Below are 23,187 nucleotides of genomic sequence, written 5' to 3' on the forward strand. Positions count from 1 at the left end.
TTTTTCAGAAGCTCTTGTTGGTTAAGGTCTCTGAAAATGGGTTTCACAGCTAGCAGGATTTTTTCTGGAATTGAATGTTTGTGCTTATAGCTGTAAGATGTAGCTGGGTTGTTGAATTTGCACCAGCTGTCAGGTCCCCGTGGGCAAAGGTTATGTTGTGGTTCCTCATCTGTTGAAATTTTATGAAAGAATATAGCCCAGATGGCTCTCCTCATTGCTTCTACATTGTTGCAGTTATTTCTAATGACCATACCATAATAAGTCTGGATTCTGTCTATTTCAGCCTTTGTCAGGCCCCCTTTGCCACCTAACATTTTTTCCTTGCATATCTTTAGAAGTCGTGATCCCATTCTTTTCTGTACATGTCGTATACATTCCAGTTTATTAATTTTGACTCTAGGCCCATAAGGTTTATCTTCTACCACTTTCTGATAAGCCTTACTGTCCCCGTCCCCAAGATAGTCTGTATAGAGAATACCTCTTGACTGCATAGACCTTTTGAAAATGTTAGCAACACCAGCCACTTCCATGCCTCCACTAGAACCATCATAGTCCTTTTTGCACACATGTTGTATAGTGGAATTTTTGCTACAGATGTCACAGAACATAGTAATAATTTCAAAATCCAGAACCTTCCCAGTATCAAAAGAAGTTGCTGACACAATGTCATTTAGGGATGTATGCCCACGTTTCTGCCAACTGCCATCAAAACCAGCAGAAATTTGTCTTGGGTCAGATTTCGTATCATTCACCTGACCTGCTTCTTTGGCTGCTTTCAACATTGTAGACTCACTCACCTCAGGTACAACTGCACCAATAGTCTTGTTGTAAACATCAAACTTTCTTGGAGGTGGAGGAATGTTCATCACTGCACAAAGAACAGCACCTGCACTTCGCCCTTTTCCAATAGATGTAAGCGCATACACTAATCTTATATTGTTTTCATACAATCTGCTTCTTGTTACGTGGGATGACATTGTATTGGCAATACAGCTACATTCCAAACATGTCAAAACTAAATTACAAACAGTTCCCTTGGTTTTCACCACATCTTCTTGAAAAGTAACGTTTCCACCACAGTTTTTACAATTTGTGTGTTTTTCGATAAGTTCGCGTAATAACCTCATGGAGATCAGAATGTTTGTGTCAGTAACAACAGAAACACTGTTCACACGACATATTGCATTGTCACGCATTTGAGAGGCACTTGGAAAACCGGCAGCACCTAGAAGCTTCTTGCTTGAAGCACTGACACTCGCACTGACTTCACTTTCAATATTATTTTCTGCCCACTGTTCAAAACTAGCAGTTTCGCGGTTTATTTTTACATATTACGCTTATATCCAAACTTCCTTATTCTACCCGTTGTGTTATAACGTTTCACAAAATCGTTACATTTGTATCACCAAAACGTAAACAACTAGGATGAAGAAACTGACAAACGATAGTCGACAATGCAGACAGGTTGGCAAACATCAGAATAACAATTTTCTCTTGCAACCCAAATAAAGAGTATTTATATCCGTGGAACATAAATGATTGTCGTACTATAGTCAATGCTGACTACCGCGCAAGACAAAGCAAAAATGGACGTGGCGCTAGTTACCATGCTTCACGAACAAATTAATAACTCCGAATCTAATAATCAGATTTGTATGAAACAAACGGCATTTTGTAGGCAAGTAATTGGAGCATAGATTAAGACTAAAAAAAAATTCGATTTTTTTGAGTCTGTTCGCGACTGTGTCCCCTTAAAAGAATGTCTCTTTGTTTAGAGCTGCACACCAAATTCTCATCTTCTTGGTTTATTTTCACACCCAGCTGTCACCTGAAACACGGACTTCACGCTGCGCAGCACCTAAGACAGTAAAGGATTTGTGGTAAATTACGGTCCCGTTGCAGTAGCTGAGGGAATAGTGGCACCAACACACATTAATTTATTGAACACAATTTTGTTTGAACATATCTAACACAGTACACGAATCAGCCAGCACACAAAAGCAAAAGTCAAGTTCAAAAGTTCAACCAATGAGTCTGTTTAGTCAATGCACGAAGGTGCTGTTTGAGTGGTCGATAGTCGGCACAGATTTATTTTCGGCAAACATGAAATGATACTGCATTCAGTTTACAATACAACACGCTGTAGACTCCCCTTTGATAATCCCATGTGAATATATTCACTCTTGAGTGCTATCCGCGGCGAGTAATAAACCCTGTTTCAAATGAATAGTAACATAAATATACTGATTCACAGTTACGCAGTAAACAATTTGCCAAATATAATTTCGCGATGTAGGAATAGACTACCACGCACGAATACCCAACCACAACAAACAAGATGCTGCACTCGGAATTGCGTGGAATTATGAGAATAGTGGCATTATAATACGTATGGTAGAGATTCGGAACGCATATATCAGAAAAACGCAATGGCAGATGTGGAACCCCCTCTCGTAAGAAGTAATTCTGAGTGTTCTCTATATTGTCAGCAGAAATTGTCAAATTCAAAACTTAAACACTGAATTTCTAAATTCTATACTGTGTTGTCAGACCATTGCCCGAACTGTTTCTCACCTCCCACCCTTTGCAAACGGAGTCGACGTACAGCTCTATTGTCGCTTTGTGATTGGTGGTTGGCTGTTTCTACTCTCGGATGCCACCTTTGGCTAAGTTCTGATGGATTGTATGCCATATGCTAAGTTGTTTGTATAACGTAACCTAGTAGTGAGCTTATTCCTATTAGAAATGTAGTATCAATAGATATCCACCCCACACATTCCAGTCTATCACACAAATAAGAATACTAGGCCAAACATTTGAAACCGTGTCGACTTACCAAAACACCAACTCTGGTCTTGATAATTCCCTCATTTTGGTGAGGAAGAGGATCCATAAATATTTTAACACTGAAGCTAATTTTAGGACTGCATCCTGCAGAGATGAAAGACTGTGGGGAAGTTGTTAGCTGTGTTTCACCCACAGCACCGAATAGCTTCCACACGTTTTTCACAGGATTAGTGTCAGGTGGCTTAGTGAACAAGACGAGGTGCGATAGGATTCCTGAGGGTTTGTCGAACCAGAAATGTTTGCGTGCAGCTCTTTGAAGACGGGAATGTCCGCAGCATACTCATAATGAACATGTATAGGGGAGGGCAACACTTGGTTACCAGAACGTTGAAATGAGCATCCTGCATGTTCGCAGTAACTTGAAAGAGTGCACCGAAGTCATGCTACGAAAGCACACCCGTAACACCATAGTAGCATCGTGGACTGAATCATAATTTCCATCAACTGCGGGTTAAACGCCTCTTTCAGCCGCCCATCCACTCAATGCCTTCTATCATTCGATAAAAGAGACAAAATCGTGACTTCTCGGACCATACTACACGCTTAAAGTCGTCTACTGTCCACTTTCTGTGTTGTTTAGCCCACTGAAGAGGTGCAGGCGAACGTGCCACTTTTTACAGTCACTGTTCATACGACATATTATCTGGCATACCACTAATCGTATACACGTTGGACAGTCCTTGTTGATACACTAATAAATCAGGCTGCTCCGTTCGGTGTATCATATTGGGCACATCCGAACACGGTTCAGCCATTCTGCCATTCTGCTACGTGCTTACGTCGACACATCTTACCGTGCCGAATCTTTACAACCGACTAGCATACACTGAGGTGACGAAAGTCATGGGACATCGATGTACACATATACAAAAGGCGATAGCATCTCGTGCACAAGGTACAAAAGGGCAGTGCATTATGTCCGCAGGACGGGAATTAAAGGACTTTGAAAGCAGAATGCTAGTTGGAGCTAGATGCATGGCATATATCATTTCGGACATGGTCAGAGAATTCAATATTCCGAGATCCAGTGTCAAAAGCGTGCCGAGAGTATCGAATTTCAGACATTACCTCTCATCACGGACAACGAAGTTGTTGATGGACTTCACGTAACGACCGTCAGCAGTGGCATTTTGCGTAGTCAGTGCTAACAGACAAGCAACACTGCGTGACATAATCGGAGAAATCAATGTGGGACGTACGACGAACGTACGCGTCAGGAGAGTGCGACGAAATTTGATCTCACTGGGTTATGGCGGCAGACGACCGATGCGAGTGCCTTTGCTAACAGCACGACATCGCCTGCAGTGCCTCTCCTGGACTAGTGAGCATATCGGCTAGACCCTAGACAACGGGAAAATCGTGGCCTGATGAGATGAGTCTTGATTTAAGCTAGTAAGGGCTGATGGCAGGGTTCGCTGTGGCGCAGACCCCACGAAGCCATGGACCCAAGTTGTCAACAAGGTATCGTACAAGCTGGTGGCGGCTCTATGATGGTGTGGGCCGTGTCTACATGGAATGGACTGGGTCCCGTGGTCCAACAGAATACACTCACAACTTCGCAGAACAGTGTTCTAGTCACGACCGACACTTGAAAGTTATTGAGGACACTGCACAGGTGCCGCTCGTGGTCAGAAACAACACCATAATCTACAGGCTTGCCTAGCACCTGCATTTATATTCAACCCCTGTGCACCACTTGTATGGTGAGCCTGGAAGGGTTGCACACGTAGACCAAAGAGTCGATCCGGTCCTCTTCGTGGGCAGTACAGACACTGGCTCGAGCCCAGGTTTTACCACTGTTTTAATCCGCCTAGGTTAACAATGTATAGCCGTGATTGCAAGTGCTGTGAAACCACAGAGCAGTGTCCAGAAATACGAAATTCCTGTAAAATCCTGCTATAATTACTTTAGTTCATTGGGCCACATATCAGTGATTACATTCTTGAATTATATAAATTTCTTGCCCTGACTCTTACTGTTATCATTAGAACAACCTTTTATTTTATATTTTTCACTACTACGTAGCTTGGGCTTTTGTCCATTCTCAACTCTCTAAAAATACGTATCAGACGTAACATACTTAACATATCCAATATAAAGCAGTTATTCTTCGGCTAGTCTGCACAATAAAAAGAGAAATTACAAAGTATAACCCTTTGAACGCAACTGCTTTGGCTACAAAAAAAATGGCTCTAAGCACTATGGGACTTAACATCTGAGGTCATCAGTCCCCTAGACTTAGAACTACTTAAACCTAACTAACCTAAGGACTTCACACACATCCATGCCCGAGGCAGGATTCGAACCTGCGACCGTAGCAGCAGCGCGGTTCCGGACAGAAGCTTTACCTACAGTCAAATACATCTCACAATACTGTAGAAATTGAACATTCTTTTCCAGAAATACAATAGAGTAAAACATAATTAAAGTTAAAAATGGTTGCCGCGTAGTCTTAGCCGAGCGGTCTAAGGCGCTGCGGTCATGGACTGTGCGGCTGGTCCCGGCGGAGGTTCGAGTCCTCCCTCGGGCATGTGTGTGTGCGTTTGTCCTTAGGATAATTTAGGTCAAGTAGTGTGTAAGCTTAGGGACTGATGACCTTAGCAGTTAATTCCCATAAGATTTCACCCACAATTTTTTTTAATGGTTAGCCTACTGTAAGGAAGAACACCATACAATAAGATTGTTAACTACATTACAGAGTTTTAAAATTGTAGGCATGGTGCCAGATGTTACTAAAATATTATTTACACCGCAGCGTCACTTAGTAATGTAAGACAGCAGTGAGTTACGAAAGCGACATCTCGTGGTTAATTCGTCAGACATAAATCTGAGCACAAGCATAGGCCCTATGTATAATATTTTTTAACCACTAAAGTAGCATAGTAAAATATAAGAGATAGTCAATTGAAACGAGACAGATAGGAAAAAAGTAAGTTAACTGCTTATAATTTCAAAAGTAGTTGCCGTAGCTATTAACAAATTTACTCCACTGTGAGACAAGACGGTCAATCCCCGTTTGGAAGAATGTTTGCGGATCCCTACGGAACCACGATTTTACCCAGGCATTCACCTCGTCGTTCGAAGCTAGTAAAAGGCCACGAATGTATTTGTTTCTGGGCTCCAAAAATATGGAAAACGTGTGAGTGGAGATAGGGTCTGTGTGGAGAATGTGTAAGGGCAGCCGGCCGGAGTGGCCGAGCGGTTCTAGGCGCTACAGTCTGGAACCGCGTGACCGCTACGGTCGCAGGTTCGAATCCTGCCTCGGGCATGGATGTGTGTGATGTCCTTAGGTTAGTTAGGTTTAAGTAGTTCTAAGTTCTAGGGGACTGATGACCAAAGGAGTTAAGTCCCATAGTGCTCAGAGCCATTTTTTGTGTAAGGGCTTCCCAGCGAAAGAGTTGCCTGGACTGTCTGAACTGCTCTGCAGACGTTTCGCTGGGAAGCCCTTACACATCCTCCACAAAGACCCAATCTCTCTCCCATGAAGAAAGAGCTTCGTAGCCGTGGATTTGCTTCGGACAAGGAGTTGAACGCCTGGGTAGAATCATGGCTCTGTAGGCAACCACCTACATTTTTTCACGAAGGCATTGACCTCCTTTCTCACAGTGGCATAAATGTAGTAATAGCTATGGCGATTACTTTTGAAATAATAAGCAGTTTACTTATTTTTCATCTGCCTCGTTTTCATTTGGCTATTCCCTTATATTCTGTGCATAGGCTTCAGCAGCAAGTTACACCCCGCCTACTGCTTGGTGACCATTCTCAACAGAGACCCCACCGCCCCTACTGACTCTCCTCTACCACAATGTCTGCACAGGCGTGGGCCAAGATACTTTGTGTTCACATTTCACTGTACGGTGAGACTAAACTTTTTCTCCTGCAGGAGAGCTTCTGTAAAGTTTGGAAGGTAGGAGACGAGATACTGGCAGAAGTAAAGCTGTGAGTACCGGGCGTGAGTCGTGCTACGGTAGCTCAGATGGTAGAGCACTTGCCCGCGAAAGGCAAAGGTCCCGAGTTCGAGTCTCGGTCGGGCACACAGTTTTAATCTGTCAGGAAGTTTCATTATTGAGCATATCTGGCAAGCCTTGCAAGGTTCTGTTCAGAAGACATCTCCACCCCTCATACTCTTACGGATGTATGGACAGCCCTGCAGAATTCATGGTGTCAATTACCTCCAGCACTACTTCAGACATTAGTCGAGTCCATGCCATGTCGTGCTGCAGCACTTCTGCGTGCTCGCGGGGACCCTACATTATATTAGCAGAAGTACCAGTTTCTTTGCCTCTTCAGTGTATTTACAAGGTAGCAGAATTCTTTAACTTCATCTACTTCGTGGTCACCAGTTTTGATGTTAAATTTGTCGCTAATCATCACAAAACGGATATTAAATGATTAAACTTTTGCTTCGTTCGGAACTGATGTCCGTTATCATCATCAGCATCAACGGTTTCAGGTGTGGAACCCCTGGAGCGAATACTCTCTCCGTTTGGTTATGGAATCTTGAGAAAATTTTTTCGTACCGGAAAAGGATTGTTGCCCAGAGGCTAGTATGAAATACGTGTAGCTCTTCCCACCGCACCCCAGACGTGCTCTGTGAGTGACAAATCATGGAACCGCCTGGACAAATCAAGGCCGGCTGCGGTGGTCTAGCGGTTCTAGGCGCGCAGTCCGGAACCGCGCGACTGCTACGGTCGCAGGTTCGAATCCTGCCTCGGGCATGGATGTGTGTGATGTCCTTAGGTTAGTTAGGTTTAAGTAGTTCTAAGTTCTAGGGGACTGATGACCACAGATGTTAAGTCCCATAGTGCTCAGAACCATTTGACAAATCAAGGGCCCGTACATCGCTCCCGGCCTTTGACGTGTTAACTTTGGAGACTGACTAAATTTACCTAGTTTTCTACCAATGAACAGAAGAAGCTCAAAAAAAAAATGGCTCTGAGCACCATGGGACTTAACATCTGATGTCGTCAGTCCCCTAGAACTTAGAACTACTTAAATCTAACTAACCTAAGGACACCACACACATCCATGCCCGAGGCAGGATTCGAGCCTGCGACAGTAGCGGTCGCGCGGTTCCAGGCTGAAGAGCCTAGAACCGCTCGGCCACACCGGCCGGCTAGAAGCAGTACAGCCGCGCGGGATTAGCCGAGCGGTCTTAGGCACTGCAGTCATGGACTTTGCGACTGGTCCCGGCGGAGGTTCAAGTCCTCCCTCGGGCATAGGTGTGAGTGTTTGTCCTTAGGGTAATTTAGGTTAAAGTAGTGTGTAAGCTTAGGGACTGATGACCTCAGCAGTTAAGTCCCATAAGATTTCACACACATTCTATTAAAGAAGGAAGGAAGAAGCAGTACATACGACTGAATCTATGTGATCGTTCGATTTCATATACCCATATATGGTTACACCTATTTATCTATTTATCTATTTGATGATTCAAGTTACGACACGTTGATATTGTAGCTATAGGATACTATGTTCTTTTCGTTTTGTGCAGTGCACAATTTTAAACTCCTGGAGATTTAAAGCAAGTTGCCAATCTTTTCACATATTTTTAAATCTTAAATCTTATCAAGATCTGACTGAAAACGTGTGCAGCTTTTTCAGACAATAATTACAGAAGACAGCATCATCCAAGAAAAGAGTGGGCTTATTGTTAATACTGTCAGCAAAGTCATTGATATACAACATGAAGAGTATAGGTGGCAACACGTTGCACTGATCCAAGGAGTAAGAGAAGTATGGCTCTCGACAATCTCTGCTTCCTGTGACGTCTCACAAGGTCATTTACAGACACATTGCCATCGATTTTATAGATGCAGACAGAAGTGTGGCTCAGTGGTGAACATCACAGAATGCTACGTAATGTCGCAGTTCATTCTGACTCTGTACCACGTTTTAAGTCTGTGCTGTCTACTGTAAATGGCACTTGGCAGCTCGAGGTCTCAACCCATCTTTTTCTAATCTCTTCCCAACAGTTAGTGGAGACACACTGCCTGTAATCTGTGCTCGGATGTCAGGTGCTATCATCCGTCTATTCGTCTGATCCAATCAAACAAAAACCTATGATCTTCTCAAAGTGCAGCCCTTCTGGAATGACTCGTCGCTACTCTTGTTACACTTGTTTTTCTTGCCACATACTGCGTTACAGTATACTTTCTGAGTGATCCGTCGGATTATGTTTCCTTTGCCCTCATGGAAATGACACGTAGTCCGAAAGATGGCCATAAGCTACTCGTGCACATCCTCTGGGCATATTCTCTCAGTATACTGTGTCGCGATCAGTAACGATCATGTACTCACGCCTGTCTTCATCTGTGGGAATGGCTTTACTGTCTCCTGAAAACGCCGAAAACAAGCTCCCGTAAGGATAACGATATTAATTGACATATCCCACAGGCTTGGAATATCAGTTTGGAAGCGTTCATTCGAGGTGTTCATGGTGTAAGACTTTCATTATTGTCAGTGTCTGTCCATAACATTTTCGAAAAATGGCAGATAACCGTGGGAAAATTTAATTTGAGTTTTTGTTGTTAGTGCAATGTAAAATGCAGTAAATACAAATGATGAGCGAATGCCATGTCCGGGATTGGCCATACTATTAGGCCTGCCACAAGATCCAAACCTCTTAAGAAAATCAGTTCAGGACGTCTCTGCTGTTTGGTTCTTAAAAACTGATTTGTTTTTTCTCGACTTGAAATGTTGAAGCGTTTGAGCAGATCTTCATTTTCTCCAAAAGTAAAATGTAATATTGATGACAATCTAATATAATCTTATTGCAATAGGAGCTGCAGCTGCGATGAATTTTTTTAATGATTTCGTGATGCCGTCAGCTGCCATTACCTTTATTTGAAGTACGTTTGTACAATTTCGGCCTTAAGCCATTTTCAAGTATTTTATGGTTCAAATGGTTCAAATGGCTCTGAGCACTATGGGACTCAACTGCTGTGGTCATAAGTCCCCTAGAACTTAGAACTACTTAAACCTAACTAACCTAAGGACATCACACACATCCATGCCCGAGGCAGGATTCGAACCTGCGACCGTGGCGGTCGTGCGGTTCCAGACTGTAGCGCCTTTAACCGCTCGGCCACTCCGGCCGGCCTGTACTTTATGGACAATTCCTTAATGGTATATAATGCCATGCACGTCCTTTTCCTATGTCTGCATGCAACTGTCACGAAATAAACTAGAAACATCTTTTTTAGCTCTGCAACAACTGTTCAAAAGGAACGCGCTTCCAAAACAGCGAAAAACTGTTTCTAGTTTATTTTGCGACAATTACATGCAGTCATAAGAGCAAGGTCGTGCATGGCATATTATACCATTAAAGAATCGTCCATAAAATACTTGAAAATGGCCTAAGGCCGAAATTGTACAATCGTATTTCAAATAAAGGTAATGGCAGCTGAAGGCATCACGAAATCATTAAAAAAATTCATCGCAGCTGCAGCCCCCATTGCAATAAGGTTGTATTACATTTTCATCAATATTATATTTTTTTCTTTGTACGGAATGAAGATCTGCCTAATCACTTCTACACCATTTCATGTCGAGAAGAAAAAAAGCTATTTCTAATAATCAAAGCGTAGAAACTTCCTGGACTTATCTTCTTTAGAATTGCGACTGGTGCGGCTAATGTAATAGTGTCCAATTCACTGCATGGCAATCGCTTCCTCCTCATGAATATAACAGAACTATAAACAAGAATTACTATTATGAAAATAAAAATTTAATATTACAAGACTGTAATACGAGGGTTGTCCAGAAAATAAGTTCCGATCGGTCGCGAAATGGACACCAGAATGAAAACCAGATGAAGCTTTGCACAGATGTGTTGGGTAGTGTCTCTAGTATGACAGTCGATCGCATCAAAACGCTCTTTTCAGTTGTGAGCGCACTGAGAGCGAGTAAAGGTGCCTAGAACAACGATGGCTCCCATCAAGTAGGAGAGCCCGCTGAGGGGTTTCGCCTTAATGAATGCAGCCCACCTAACACAACTGCCACACACTTCCTTCTTCACGGCTCAGCCGCACTCTGCAGGGGCAGTGAAGACGCTCCTGCAGCCTTTTCGATGAGAAGTGTTCGTTCACCCACAAAATAGCCCTAATTGGCTTGTCCCGTGTATCATCTCTGTTCACATGAAACGCTGGATACGAAGACAACACTTAGGTGCAGGTTACACGCTATAGACCAGCGTAGAGGATTATCGGAAAGCACAGGCAGGTATAACGCTTCAACAAATGTCTAAGTCGGAGCGGCGACTATGTAGAGAAGTATCAGGAAAGTGAAGCTAAGTCGTGCAAATTATGTGTTTCTGATTTTCACTGTGGTTTCCATTTAGCGACCGATCGGAACTTACTTTCTGGACAACTCTCGTATATTAAAACACAATATTTATTTACGTTGTTACATTATGAACAACATATGTATCAAATTTGGCCTTACCTCTGGTTCTATAAGCTCTCAAAGAATGATTTCTCCTGTCACCAATTCTGTGACGTCTCTCTGCCATAGTGAGTCTGATGTCTTCTTTACTATCATACAATGACCTGAATGGCAGACTTACCACGACCTATTCCCTATTATTTTCGTGGCTTGTCTCTTCCGAATGAGTAAGGGCTAGTGTCTGGAGTGGAGGCTTAAGGACACACAATGTTTGTCTCGCGCCGACACGAGAATCACTTGAACAAAGACTTTTGTACCCTTGTCTGATAGAGGCTTGTGCTCTACCTCTAGTGATCTCTTTCAGCACGGCACTTTCGCTTCCAGTATGAGCTTCACCTCGACATGTATTACCTTGCTTTGTTGATTTTCGCATATAAGGCGAGTTCCCGCAAGATTCTCATATCCACAACTCCTATGGCTCTATTCATACTTCTCTTGTGGTAGTTAATTTGTTCAAAGTTGCCGGCTTCACATAATGTCTGCAGTCCAACATGATGTTTGAGATGATTTTAAATGGTTGCGAAACAAATAAAAAGTTCCATAATTTTTGTTTATTATCATTCTCCACAAAAGAGACATATTGCAGCACTGCGGCAATGCATACTCAGTGTTGCCACCGTACCGTTTATTGGAATATCGCTATGGTCACTCTGTCCTGTACGCATATGCTGCCTGTCCTTACACTCATAAAGAACGTTATGTATTCTGTGAGTTGTATGTTTTGTCCTATTGATTAGCATTAGCCTAGATGAATAAAGATATACAAATAAATAAATAAACAAATAAGTCACTAAAAACTGTGCACAACTTCCAGTTTTTAGCTGAAGCACCTTTTTTTATTATGGTGACCTTTGACGTCATTCTTATGAAGTCATACAAGGCCTAAGTTAGAGCTACGAAGTTTCTTATGACTCAAATGATCATTTGTACCATTTAAATTATACTGAACGCTATTTTTCAGTATGCTTCACTGGATTAAAACCGCATCAGAGGGCTCTCACAGATGGATGGTTCTGTTTGCCTCCAAATCATATTTAAAGTGCGTTGATTGAACCAGAGTTGACAGGCTAAAACCATACAAAAACTAAGATCACTACAAAAAATGTCAAAATAAAAATTAAACGGACTATGTATAACGAGGTAATTCTGTCTTATACGACTGTGATGCTTCGGTTTCTTCAGAATTCTTTCGAAAGGAAATATCGAAGAGCAGTTTGATCACTACTATCATGTCAGGCTGTGTGGAACCACCTCATCGAAGCTTTCCCCCTCCGCCACACAAGCATATTGTGTCTGCAAATAAGAGGTGTTTCTGACCTGCCATAAAAGTTAGTAATGTGGAACATGAACATAAATTCTATAAGAGACACCAAACACGAAATATTGAATCACATAACTAAAGCTGACAATGTAAATACGGGTAATAAGATCGATGTGCATCGATATGGATAATTTCAAACAGTTTAATGTAGTGGGCGAAAGTGTCAGTTATGTTACATTAGAAGCAACTTTTATTTCGAAAAATTTAGGTTACGTTCTAAAAGGAGTCTTCTTTCTGAATAAATCGATTAGATATACATCGAATAATCGCAATCGGGCTTTGAATTGTGAAGAATTCAGTAGAATTAGTGGTATATCACAAGATGCAGTAACAACTTCTACGTGCCCATTAACGGAATATGAGATTTTTTTGGAGCACTTTTCTCGAGAATGATGCGCTACATTGTTTCAGTCAGTGTCTACAATTCATTGGTGCCTGTTTGTAGAAGAGATTCACGGAACAATTACCAAATGACCGCAACCACTAGGTGTTGAATAGCCCAGTCATTATCTGTATTCCTAAAATGCTAAATCAATCATCCAGTCACCGGTCCTAGTTCCAGGTTGCCTATTAACGATTTTCAAGGATAACAATATTTCATGTAATTATTAATCAGATTTACTATTCTATAATTGTCTAACCGTAAGAGCTACAATCTTACTTTAAAGCTTTAAGACAATAAAACAAATATTACAGTTAAGAAACTGTGTGTATCTTGAGGCAGCCTAGCCTACGGCCCGCAAATCACCCAGACAATATCCATTCAATATTTGAGAACGACTGCACGTAGTGAGTTAGAACAAACTTTAAAAATTATTTCAAACCTTTGAGACTGTTTTTACACGTGAGTTCGATTTCTTAAGCAGCCCCTAGACGGTCAATAATACCGTATAATATTACTGAGGCTTTCCCTAAACTGCTCAATAATATTGTCAATTATCCTGTGGCTCCGAATGTCGGATGATAAAGACGCTGCCGCTCCGATATTTGCTCTGCTTTGTTGTAAGCAGAAATATTGGATGAAAATTTGGTTCAAGGAGTGTGAAATATCATTCACGAAAACTTGTTGAGAAAACTAAGGTTGAATGAAGAAAAAGATTATCGTAACTTTATATGTGTTGGTGCTCCAACGTTTGATAGCTTACTGGAAATAGTTCTCCCCTCATAGGCGCTTTCCCGCGTCCGCCTCCCCCCCCCCCCCCCCCTCCCAATTCCGTATAAATTTCTAATTTCTGCAGTCGCCCGTATCTCCATCGCAAAAAAATAAATATTGCACTGCGAGACACTGTTCCATCAAACCAATGCTTATCCATTACGCTTTGATACGTCGCTTCTAGCAACTCTTTTATAGATTTGAAACTTACAAGTGCAGTTTCACTTTACATCTGCCCTAACATCCCAAAACGCCGGCGATGATTTACTCATTTCCATAAACTCAGTTAAAAACAAACTTTCGCCTTATTTGGAACTCATTTATCACACGACAGCCTCTTTTATCTGTGTAGGATGCGAGAGACTGTCGAGGATATTGTCAATTCTGCCCACAGACGGCACAGTATTTCCAGGCAGCGCAATATATTTCCAAAATTTTTGATGTTGTCAATATTACTGAGTAACCTCTCAATGTCTTTCCTAGACAATCAATATTATTTCGCATACGGGAAATATTATCAATATTGTTCACCGTCTAGGATGCGCTTAAAGGAATCGGAAATGGGGGTGGGGGTTGGGGGAGGGTTAACCAGTATCTGCTATTCTATGAAGAACGCTTCAGCGTTCAGTGCAACATTCGTCACACTTTAACTAACCGAGCAAGTGTGCGTATGGAAGGACACCGTTTCCATGTGAAGTATCGACAGTTAAAGATAGCACATTTTCCGATATTACTTAATCATCTCCTATGCGTTCATGTTCGATATTGTTTAATTATTATATTACACAGGGAGTAGCTCATTGCTCATTTTATAAACTAGTTTCACTGGTTATGATTATGTCTTTTTAATATTATCAATAGCACATTCCCATTTCTTGCTCATGGTTTCAGATGTATTTGATAATTTCTTAAATGACAACATCTTTCGGGAATTACTGTTTATTTTCCACTTTTGTACAATTTCGGACCATATATCTTTTTAAGTAGTAGTTTACTTGCTCGAGGACAGGGCACCAAGCTGTCCAGCCACCAGCATATGGTGGGCAAACATAAAACTAATGACAAGAATCCTTGTGAAAAATAAACAATAACTGCTATAAAGTGGAAAAATATCGCCATTACGAAAAGTATGTACGACTTCTGTACCAGCTCGAAAGACAGTAACGTAATTATATGTTTGACTGTTTCTTATAGATGGGATATCGAGAGCTGACGCCCGAACTCCAGGCTAAAGCGGAGAAGGAGCTAAACGAGGATCCCAAGAGGAGGGACCAGGACATCCAGCACATCAAGGAATGGCTCAAGAAGCAGCCCCACCTCAAGGCGCGTGATGGTGAGCAAACCAGCCGCTACATTATCTTCTCCTCACATTGACTGAATTCACTTGCGTTTGCAAAGCCGTGGGAGCGATAAACAGGAATTCCCGCCTCGTGATGATTGGGTGTTGTGTGCTGTCCTTAGGTTAGTTAGGTTTAAGTAGTTCTAAGTTCTAGGGGACTGATGACCATAGATGTTGAGTCCCATAGTGCTCAGAGCCAGGAATTCCCTTTCTTCCTAAAGGTACTTTTACACCTCTGCAACTTTTCGTGCCCACTACATAGGTTCACATGCTCGTTGCACGAAGTGGTAGTGGGGTGCATGTAGTGGTGCAATGTCACGCCTGCCTCTGATTTGTACGCACGAGCCATTGTGCGCAGGAGCCAGAGTCCTCTTATCACACTCGGGGAGATACGCACGTTAGTGCAACAGTCGTGCGTCTGTCAGCGGTTTTGACCGTTCGCTGTTCTGTGTTTCCGGTCCTCACTGTTAAATGATTCGGTGTTTCGTTCGCTTTCAAGTTTGCCTTCGCCTTAACGTTGGGATCTAACAATGATGAGCATTTTCGTGTATTTCGTTGTTTATGGTTGTATTGTATTGTATTGTATTGAACTGGGGACCTAGAAACGATGGAGAGGCTTCGTCCCCGCCATAGCTCTCAGTGGTTCACAACCCCACAACAGACTACAGCAGTCCACTCACCCCACCGCCGCCCCACACTGAACCCAGGGTTACTGTGCGCCCCACTGGACCCCCCTTTCCCCGGGAACGTCTCACACCAGACGAGTGTAACCGCAATTGTTAGCTTCGTAGAGCAATTATGGTGTACGCGTACGTGGAGACAGTGTTTGCGCATTAATCGCCGACATAGCGCAACTGAGGCGGAATAAGGGGAATCAGCCAGCATTAGCCGAGGCAAAAGGAAAACCGCCTTAAAGACCATCCACAGAGTGGCCGGCACACCGGACATCGACACGAATCCGCCGAGCGGATTCGTGCCGGTCCCTGGCATGGCTTGCCGCCCGGAAAGCCGTGCGTTTTTTTTTTTTAACTAAAACAGAATGAAGACACCATCGAAGATAGTAAACATAAATAACATGAAAATAAGGCTACCACTTCGTAGTTAGGCTTCCCAGCGACTGCGGCCATTGATAAAGATTGTTCATATATATGATCGTTTGCAATTCGTTCTGACCTCATCTACCACTGCCTGGAACATTCCAGCTACACGGCGGGCTGTGAAAGGTACTCCAGAGGTAGTTTGCGAAGCATTGCCGATATCTGGTATGCCCGGAAATAGCATGATGTCTTTCTTGCAAATAGAGCCAGAAAGGCTGTCCTTACTACAGCACTCAGGCACGTCGTACGTATAGGGCATAAATACGGCAGAAAGGTCACCTTCTCGACAATGGAGGCTGTGGACAGAATACAGCTAAAGTCAATGAATCTCCCCACAGATTTCGGAGCTCTGCGTGGCTTGCTCAGAAGGGTTTTTGAGAGAAGAGGTGAGGAATTCAACATGCAAGAAATCTATGTGCAATCTGTACTTGCGAACGGCCGAATTGCCTCAGATTATAACAAACCATGGCCTGATTGCTATTTTCACACCTACTTCCCATAACACCTGAAGTCACAATAGGACAGCTAAACACCCATAATAGTCGGCTGGTTATGCAGGAGCTCCGGAGGGTGGTGGAGGAGAGGAGACTGGATGTAGTCTGTCTGCAGGAGCCATACTCCAGGGCGGGGCAGATCTCTTTCATGTCTACCTCCTGGCAGACTATATCTACTGGAGAAGAGCCAAAGGCAGTCATAATAGTTGCAAACAAGGCCCTAAGGGCAACTGTACTAACACAATTATCGAATAGTCATTGCAATGTAGTAGAGTTACAAACACCACTAGGATTAATACACCTCGTAAATATGTATTTTCAATACGGAGGAAATTTCGAAGACTTCTTAGACCATCTTGCAAGAATCATCACGACATTACGCGGGTGCAAAATTATTGTTACAGCAGATATTAATGCAAAATCCCCTATGTGGTACAGCGGCACAAGGGATGAAAATGGTGAGAAGGCTGAAGAATTAATCATGGCTTCCCAACTTGTAGTGGCAAACAGACCTGGTAATCCCCCCACCTACAGTGGAGGCGGAGGACAGAGAACAAACATCGACGTTACTCTGACAACTGCCAATGCCATCAGCATCATCGAAGGCTGGAAAGTCAGTGAACACGCCACTACAAGTGATCATAACCTAATTACCTTCTGCCTTAAAGAAGAAGGGTGCCGCTGGGACCAAGGATGGGAAATCCAGCTAAACTATAATAAAACCGATTGGGACTGCCTGGCTCGGGAGTGTGACATTCCGCCGTTGCCGGAAGGTGACCTGGACATAGATAGATACGCCGAAGAACTGGTAGGGTCGATAGTCAGCGCGGTCAAGGCCGCTGTGCCAACCAGGAGGAGAGCCGTGGCGGCTTTCCCATCGCCATGGTCTGCCGATCTTGAGCGCATGCGTCAGTCTGTAAGACGGGCGAGGAGGTACTACCAGCGAAGTGCCGTCTGGCAAGAAAAACAGTTCTGGCTGCAACAATACAGGGAAGAAAAAGAACAATTTCAAAAAGAACTAAAACAAGTAAGAATGAAAAGTTGGGAGAGATATGTTTTGAGTCAGCTAGCCACAGATCCCTGGGGAATACCCTACAAACTGGTGAGGGAAAAAATCAGGTCCCCTGCGGTTCTTTCCACGATTAGAGATAGAGACAGAATGACAGAGTCATGGCAGGAAACCGCTGAAGTTCTCCTGCGCACTCTGCTGCCAGATGACGAAGCAAATGAGGAGGACGACCTCCAAAAACAAATTCGCAGGGAAGATCTAAACGAATACACCAACAACACCATGGTGTACCCTTTCTCCGAGGAAGAAGTGGCTGCACAAATTAAATCATTAAAGAAGGGCAAAGCACCAGGGCCAGACGGCATAATCGCAGAGGTGGTGCAGTTCCTCGCCCCCCAGCTGGTGGCGTCTCTCACGGGACTGTACAACGAGTGTTTAAGAACAGGAAACTTCCCCAAAATCTGGAAAAGGGCCAATGTAATAATCATCAAAAAGGGAAAGGACAAGGACCCCGTAGAACCCAAATCCTATAGGCCAATTTGTCTCCTCGATACCTTAGGAAAACTGTTGGAGAAGCTACTAGCTGACAGACTCGCAGCGCACAGGATACTACACGGGATGAGCGACAGGCAGTTTGGCTTTAGACCGGGGCGATCGGCGTCTGACGCAATCGCCCTGGCAGCTGAGGTCTGCAGCTAAACCCCGTACAAGTATGTGGTAGGCATCATGGTGGACATCAGTGGCGCCTTCGACAACCTGTGGTGGCCCTCGCTCTTCTCTCGCTTGCGAGAGAAGGAGTGTCCAGGGCCCCTCTATGGCTGTCTAAGGAGCTATTGCATGGACAGGGAGGTATGGCTATCGTCGCCTAGCGGAAGAGCAAGTAAAACCATCACGAAGGGGTGTCCCCAGGGATCAGTTCTGGGGCCACTCTTTTGGGACATAAACATAGAGCCCCTTCTAGAGAAACTACAACTAAGTGAGGACGTGCTAGACGTCATAGCCTACGCTGACGACCTCCTCCTGTTGGTAGGCGGCCGCAGCCGAGAGGAACTAGAGCCCAAGGTAGAGCAAGCAATGACAGTACTACAGAAATGGTGCCAAGAAGCAAAAATGAAGGTTGCACCACACAAATCAACATACCTATTATTGAAAGGCAGTCTCGTCAGAAATCCAACTGTTAGAATTGAGGGAACTCCAGTCCTTCGGCGTCGAGAAGCTAGGTATCTAGGAGTAACAATTGATGAAAAATGGAATTACAACACACATATAGAAAATATCACGCAGAGAGCATTAGAAATTTTAAACAATCTAATCAGTATAGGCCATAGAAGATTTCACCTACCTCCCAACCTGATCAAACTTTACCATAATAGCATTCTAACATCCTTAGTAGGATATGCGAGCGGGGTTTGGGCACACAGGCTCACGAGGGTGGTGCCCGCAGTGACCGTGAGAAGGGTGCAGCGAAACATGCTGTTGCGATCAGTCGGGGCATACCGAACAACACCTGGGGGGGCCCTGCTGACAATAATAGGATTATGTCCTTTAGACATAAAAATTAGAGAACAAGGAGCATGGTACTGGGTGTCAAAATGAAAGATAGAAAAGACTAGGGAAATCATGGGGGTACAAGTTGGGGATAGATATGCAATAAAAAGAAGGGGTGAAGAACTATGGCAACAGCAGTGGGAAACTGAAGAAACGGGAAGAAGGGTATTCCGACTACTACCGAATATCAGAGAAAGGCTTCAAATGAGCCACTTTGAGCCGAGCAGAGGTTTGCTGCACTTTCTTACAGGTCACGGGCCATACCCGACATATTTATGTCGATTTGGGAAACGGGCAACACCAGCGTGCGACTGTGGTGCTCCGGATGGAACACCCGAACATGTCGTCTACGACTGTACGTTGTATGACGATGTGGCGCTCGAACTTAGGAATCAACTGCCAAATAGAGACACATATAACCTACTACGACGTGCCGAGACCTTCAATGTCCTCAACAATTTGGCGAATGAAATATCCCAGAAGATCTTGAGGGATTATATTAATCAACACGAATAGACATCAAAATTACCCGATGAAGACTTAGGTGCACTTGCAATTCCGCCGAGCGCGGTAATGGCCGGCTGTCCCACAGCCGGAATCCGCCGCGCTGCTGGATTAGGGAAGCAGGGGCACCATTCCCGGACTTGACATGCACTTAGATCAAATAGGAAGTAGTTATTAGAACAACGTAAATTAGAATACTAACACCATTAACATAGGTAGGGACTGCAGCGATTAGAAAGTAGTAGGCCAGCCCAGTGCCAGGGGCAAGCTCACTGGGATTAGCTCAGTGAGCAGGCCAATTAGTAGGTTTGTATTTCATGTGGCACACCTGTAACGCTGCAGATTAGCTAGATTTAGAATAACCAGAGTAGCAAGTAGTTAGATTAACCCCTGTCCATAGTAAGTGCCATAAATTAAGTAGTAAAAGATGCTGTTTAGTATAATATTTGGACCCACTAATTAGATAAGGTGGTGGGTTAGTGCGTAGCATACAATGTTTGTTGTTTTTGAACATTTTGTATCACAATATCTTCTCATTGATTGTTTATAATATTGTTGTTGTATCAATAAAGGATTTTTTTTAATAAAAAAAAATAAAATAAAAATAGAGCCAGAAGTCAAGTAAATTCTTGTGTCCGTCACGACAAAGGTAATGGACCGCATGTCCACGTATCCAGGTGACAGAGTTGGTTCGAGTCGTAGGGTAAAATGTCTCATCCTGAAACAATAACGTGCGTGCAGATATATGCTCCGGCCTAACTCGCAAGAAATAAGCCAGCATCTGCCGCACAAGGTGCCAAACCGGTTCCGCCTCTCCACAGCTGAGGCGGTGCTCGTCAGAATCTACTGTATTACAACCCACACAATTGGGAGATTCTGCCATGTGGATATTGTAGAGACGTTCTTGCGTCACCAGCTTCCCATTAACGACTACGTACCATTGGGAAACAACTTCGGAATCAAGCATGGCATCGTGTACAGTCTTCCACACCACGCGCCACCGTACGTCAGGATATACACTCCTGGAAATTGAAATAAGAACACCGTGAATTCATTGTCCCAGGAAGGGGAAACTTTATTGACACATTCCTGGGGTCAGATACATCACATGATCACACTGACAGAACCACAGGCACATAGACACAGGCAACAGAGCATGCACAATGTCGGCACTAGTACAGTGTATATCCACCTTTCGCAGCAATGCAGGCTGCTATTCTCCCATGGAGACGATCGTAGAGATGCTGGATGTAGTCCTGTGGAACGGCTTGCCATGCCATTTCCACCTGGCGCCTCAGTTGGACCAGCGTTCGTGCTGGACGTGCAGACCGCGTGAGACGACGCTTCATCCAGTCCCAAACATGCTCAATGGGGGACAGATCCGGAGATCTTGCTGGCCAGGGTAGTTGACTTACACCTTCTAGAGCACGTTGGGTGGCACGGGATACATGCGGACGTGCATTGTCCTGTTGGAACAGCAAGTTCCCTTGCCGGTCTAGGAATGGTAGAACGATGGGTTCGATGACGGTTTGGATGTACCGTGCACTATTCAGTGTCCCCTCGACGATCACCAGTGGTGTACGGTCAGTGTAGGAGATCGCTCCCCACACCATGATGCCGGGTGTTGGCCCTGTGTGCCTCGGTCGTATGCAGTCCTGATTGTGGCGCTCACCTGCACGGCGCCAAACACGCATACGACCATCATTGGCACCAAGGCAGAAGCGACTCTCATCGCTGAAGACGACACGTCTCCATTCGTCCCTCCATTCACGCCTGTCGCGACACCACTGGAGGCGGGCTGCACGATGTTGGGGCGTGAGCGGAAGACGGCCTAACGGTGTGCGGGACCGTAGCCCAGCTTCATGGAGACGGTTGCGAATGGTCCTCGCCGATACCCCAGGAGCAACAGTGTCCCTAATTTGCTGGGAAGTGGCGGTGCGGTCCCCTACGGCACTGCGTAGGATCCTACGGTCTTGGCGTGCATCCGTGCGTCGCTGCGGTCCGGTCCCAGGTCGACGGGCACGTGCACCTTCCGCCGACCACTGGCGACAACATCGATGTACTGTGGAGACCTCACGCCCCACGTGTTGAGCAATTCGGCGGTACGTCCACCCGGCCTCCCGCATGCCCACTATACGCCCTCGCTCAAAGTCCGTCAACTGCACATACGGTTCACGTCCACGCTGTCGCGGCATGCTACCAGTGTTAAAGACTGCGATGGAGCTCCGTATGCCACGGCAAACTGGCTGACACTGACGGCGGCGGTGCACAAATGCTGCGCAGCTAGCGCCATTCGACGGCCAACACCGCGGTTCCTGGTGTGTCCGCTGTGCCGTGCGTGTGATCATTGCTTATACAGCCCTCTCGCAGTGTCCGGAGCAAGTATGGTGGGTCTGACACACCGATGTCAATGTGTTTTTTTTTCCATTTCCAGGAGTGTATTAGTTCGAGCACATGTAGGAGGCGGCTTTGCAGCATGTCGTGATACAGGCGTCGAGCTGTGGCCATTCGCGGTGTCGTAAGTGCTACACTGCAATAGCTTTGTTCTAAATAGAAACGTCCTATATAAAAGAGGGGCGCTGGGATGTCCTGTAATGGCACGGGCGCTCTTAGTGAAGCAGGTCGTAGCGCCGTCAGAAGCAGACTCGTGAGGCTCGTAGGAGAACGGCGCAGCAGACATAAATGTGAGCTGACATAGAGGGCAATAGCCCTATCATGGACGTTAACTAGGCCGAGACCACCTTTTTCCTTGGGGAGCGTAAGAGATACGTATCTGATCTTCAGTAACATACCAGCGGTGACGAAGTATCCCAGCGCTGCCATAATGCTACGAGTCAAGGGTTTCGTAATGGGTAGCGTTTGGGCGACATGCGGTATGCGGGACGCAAGGTATACATTGGCGTAATACGCCCGCTGAACGATGTTGAGGGATCGCAAGCGCTGATTTGCAATTCCGGCCCTAATTTGGTTAAGAAGGCGTCGATAATTGATCGTCGTCGCGCGTCGCATGTCGTTCATGAAATCTAAGCCCAAGCAGCGTACAGTACCACTGAAGCGTAAGGGGGCAATGTGTTCCTGCGGTAGCCCAATTCCGATGCTCAAGGCGACGGATTTGTCAACGTTGATTTGGCTACCAGAAGCTGTACCGTAGGTTGCAATCCAGTCCAAAGCCGCGGCCATGTCGTCAGCTCCACGTATGACGATCATCAAATCATCCGCATATGCGGTGCAGCGATAGATGGAGCCGCCGAACTGTATCCCAGTCAGCCTGTCTCGGAGACCACACAACAAAGGTTCTAAGGCCAATGCAAAGAACAATGTTGATAATGGACATCCCTGTCGTACTGATCGGCGGATCGGCATGGGTGCCGTCAGTCGTCCATTAACAAGAACTCGAGAAGTAGCACCATGCAGAAGGCGTGTCAACACT

The 23,187-nt window shown here is 44.7% G+C and overlaps 1 protein-coding gene across 1 annotated transcript in view; it reads left to right on the top strand.

The window, feature by feature from the left end:
• The window catches only part of LOC126203353 (alpha-tocopherol transfer protein-like), an 89,386-nt gene that overhangs the window by 32,340 nt on the left and 33,859 nt on the right, over positions 1 to 23,187 (top strand). The window contains exon 2 of the mRNA XM_049937644.1: positions 14,961 to 15,099. Coding sequence (XP_049793601.1) covers positions 14,961 to 15,099 — 139 coding nt within the window. The remainder of the gene's footprint in view (positions 1 to 14,960; positions 15,100 to 23,187) is intronic.

The sequence above is a fragment of the Schistocerca nitens genome, chromosome 9, assembly GCF_023898315.1.
Source record: "Schistocerca nitens isolate TAMUIC-IGC-003100 chromosome 9, iqSchNite1.1, whole genome shotgun sequence".
NCBI classification, from domain to species: domain Eukaryota; kingdom Metazoa; phylum Arthropoda; class Insecta; order Orthoptera; family Acrididae; genus Schistocerca; species Schistocerca nitens.